This window comes from Heptranchias perlo, chromosome 10, assembly GCF_035084215.1.
Source record: "Heptranchias perlo isolate sHepPer1 chromosome 10, sHepPer1.hap1, whole genome shotgun sequence".
NCBI classification, from domain to species: Eukaryota; Metazoa; Chordata; class Chondrichthyes; order Hexanchiformes; family Hexanchidae; genus Heptranchias; species Heptranchias perlo.
In genome coordinates this window covers 8,762,935-8,764,132 of record NC_090334.1, presented here as the reverse complement: position 1 = coordinate 8,764,132, position 1,198 = coordinate 8,762,935, and the positions used below count along the sequence as shown (strand labels likewise).

The 1,198-nt window shown below is 54.6% G+C and overlaps 1 protein-coding gene across 1 annotated transcript; it reads right to left on the bottom strand.

The window, feature by feature from the left end:
- Positions 1–224: 224 nt before the first annotated feature.
- Positions 225–851, bottom strand: tmem229b (transmembrane protein 229B). The gene has a single exon (XM_067990970.1). The coding sequence runs from the start codon at positions 800–802 to the stop codon at positions 293–295; it is 510 nt and encodes a 169-aa protein (XP_067847071.1). The 5' UTR covers positions 803–851; the 3' UTR covers positions 225–292.
- Positions 852–1,198: the final 347 nt, after the last annotated feature.

Sequence of the window (1,198 nt, the reverse complement as noted above, 5' to 3'; positions counted from 1 at the left end):
CCGCTGGCATTACCGCCTTCAAATGGCCTGAGTGACAGGTGTCTCGGCCAATCGCAATCCAGCGCCAGTCGTCCGACGTCGCCGCGAGAGCGGTCCCTTTGACGCGGTGCGCGAGCGTTGGCCGTTGGCCGGTCTGTGGTACACGAATCCCCAGGGGATTTCGATTCAGTTTTTTTTTCTCTATCTCGTCGGTTAAAGTGGGGGGGGGGAAAAAAAAACAGGTTTTGTTGTTTTGTCTTGCCCTCCATCACCTCCTCCTCCTCCCACACACACACACACCACAACCAAAGTTTCAGTCGGATTTGACGTGCCCGTTTGCCATCGCGCCGGCGGGCAGCAGAGACCCCAGGGCCGCGTCGCGGTCGTCGCCGAAGCGCAGGCGCAGTGTGTTCCTGATGACCAGCTTCTCCATGATGAAGGAGGCGCAGAGCCAGGGGATGGCGTACTCGAGCGTGACCAAGCCCATGAAGTCAAACTCGAACTGAGAGTAGTCCCAGGGGCAGGCGTTGAACTGGCGCAAAATGTAGCCCGTGGAGAACTCCCAGATGTACGTCCAGATGGTGTAGATGAGGCAGCGGGCGAGGGTGTTGCACTTGTCCCTGAGGTGGAGGTACATCCTCTCGACGATCAGCATGGATGTCCCGTAGATGAAAAGGGCCCAGACGCTGGTGACCCCGGGGAACTTCCAGTTGAAATGCACCACGAATTCCCATGCAGCTGTGAACATCACCTCGCAGAAGTAGCCATGGATTGCATAGAGATACCAGCGAGAAAGGGCACTCAGAGGCTCTGCTGCAGCCATCCTTAGTCAATGGAGGGAAAGGGTGAAAGCGGAGGGAGAGAGAGAGAAAGCTGCAAAGATAAAACACAGATCCAGTTACACGAAACAAGCTGATGAGGGTAGAGGATTAAGTACTCCTTGGAAACACATAGAATTAATTTTTAAACAGATACCAACCTGCAGAACCCCTTCCCCCTCATTAATCAGCACTCAGCTACTCGGCTGAGCAATTGCTCAGACAATGGTTCTGCATCGGGCGAGAGAAATAGCGGGGAAGCACTTAACAGAAGCAAAATGCGGGAAGTACCACAGTTCGGAGCCGAATGGGGAACGGTGTTAGGCTTCAGTGGAGCATCCCTGCAGCTCAGTGCTCTTACAAGGCAGCTGAGAACGGAGGGCATGAAAGGAAGCTAACAA

Excerpts from the sequence above, each read along its gene's own strand:
- tmem229b (XM_067990970.1), bottom strand. The coding sequence starts at position 802 with ATGGCTGCAGCAGAGCCTCTGAGTGCCCTTTCTCGCTGGTATCTCTAT.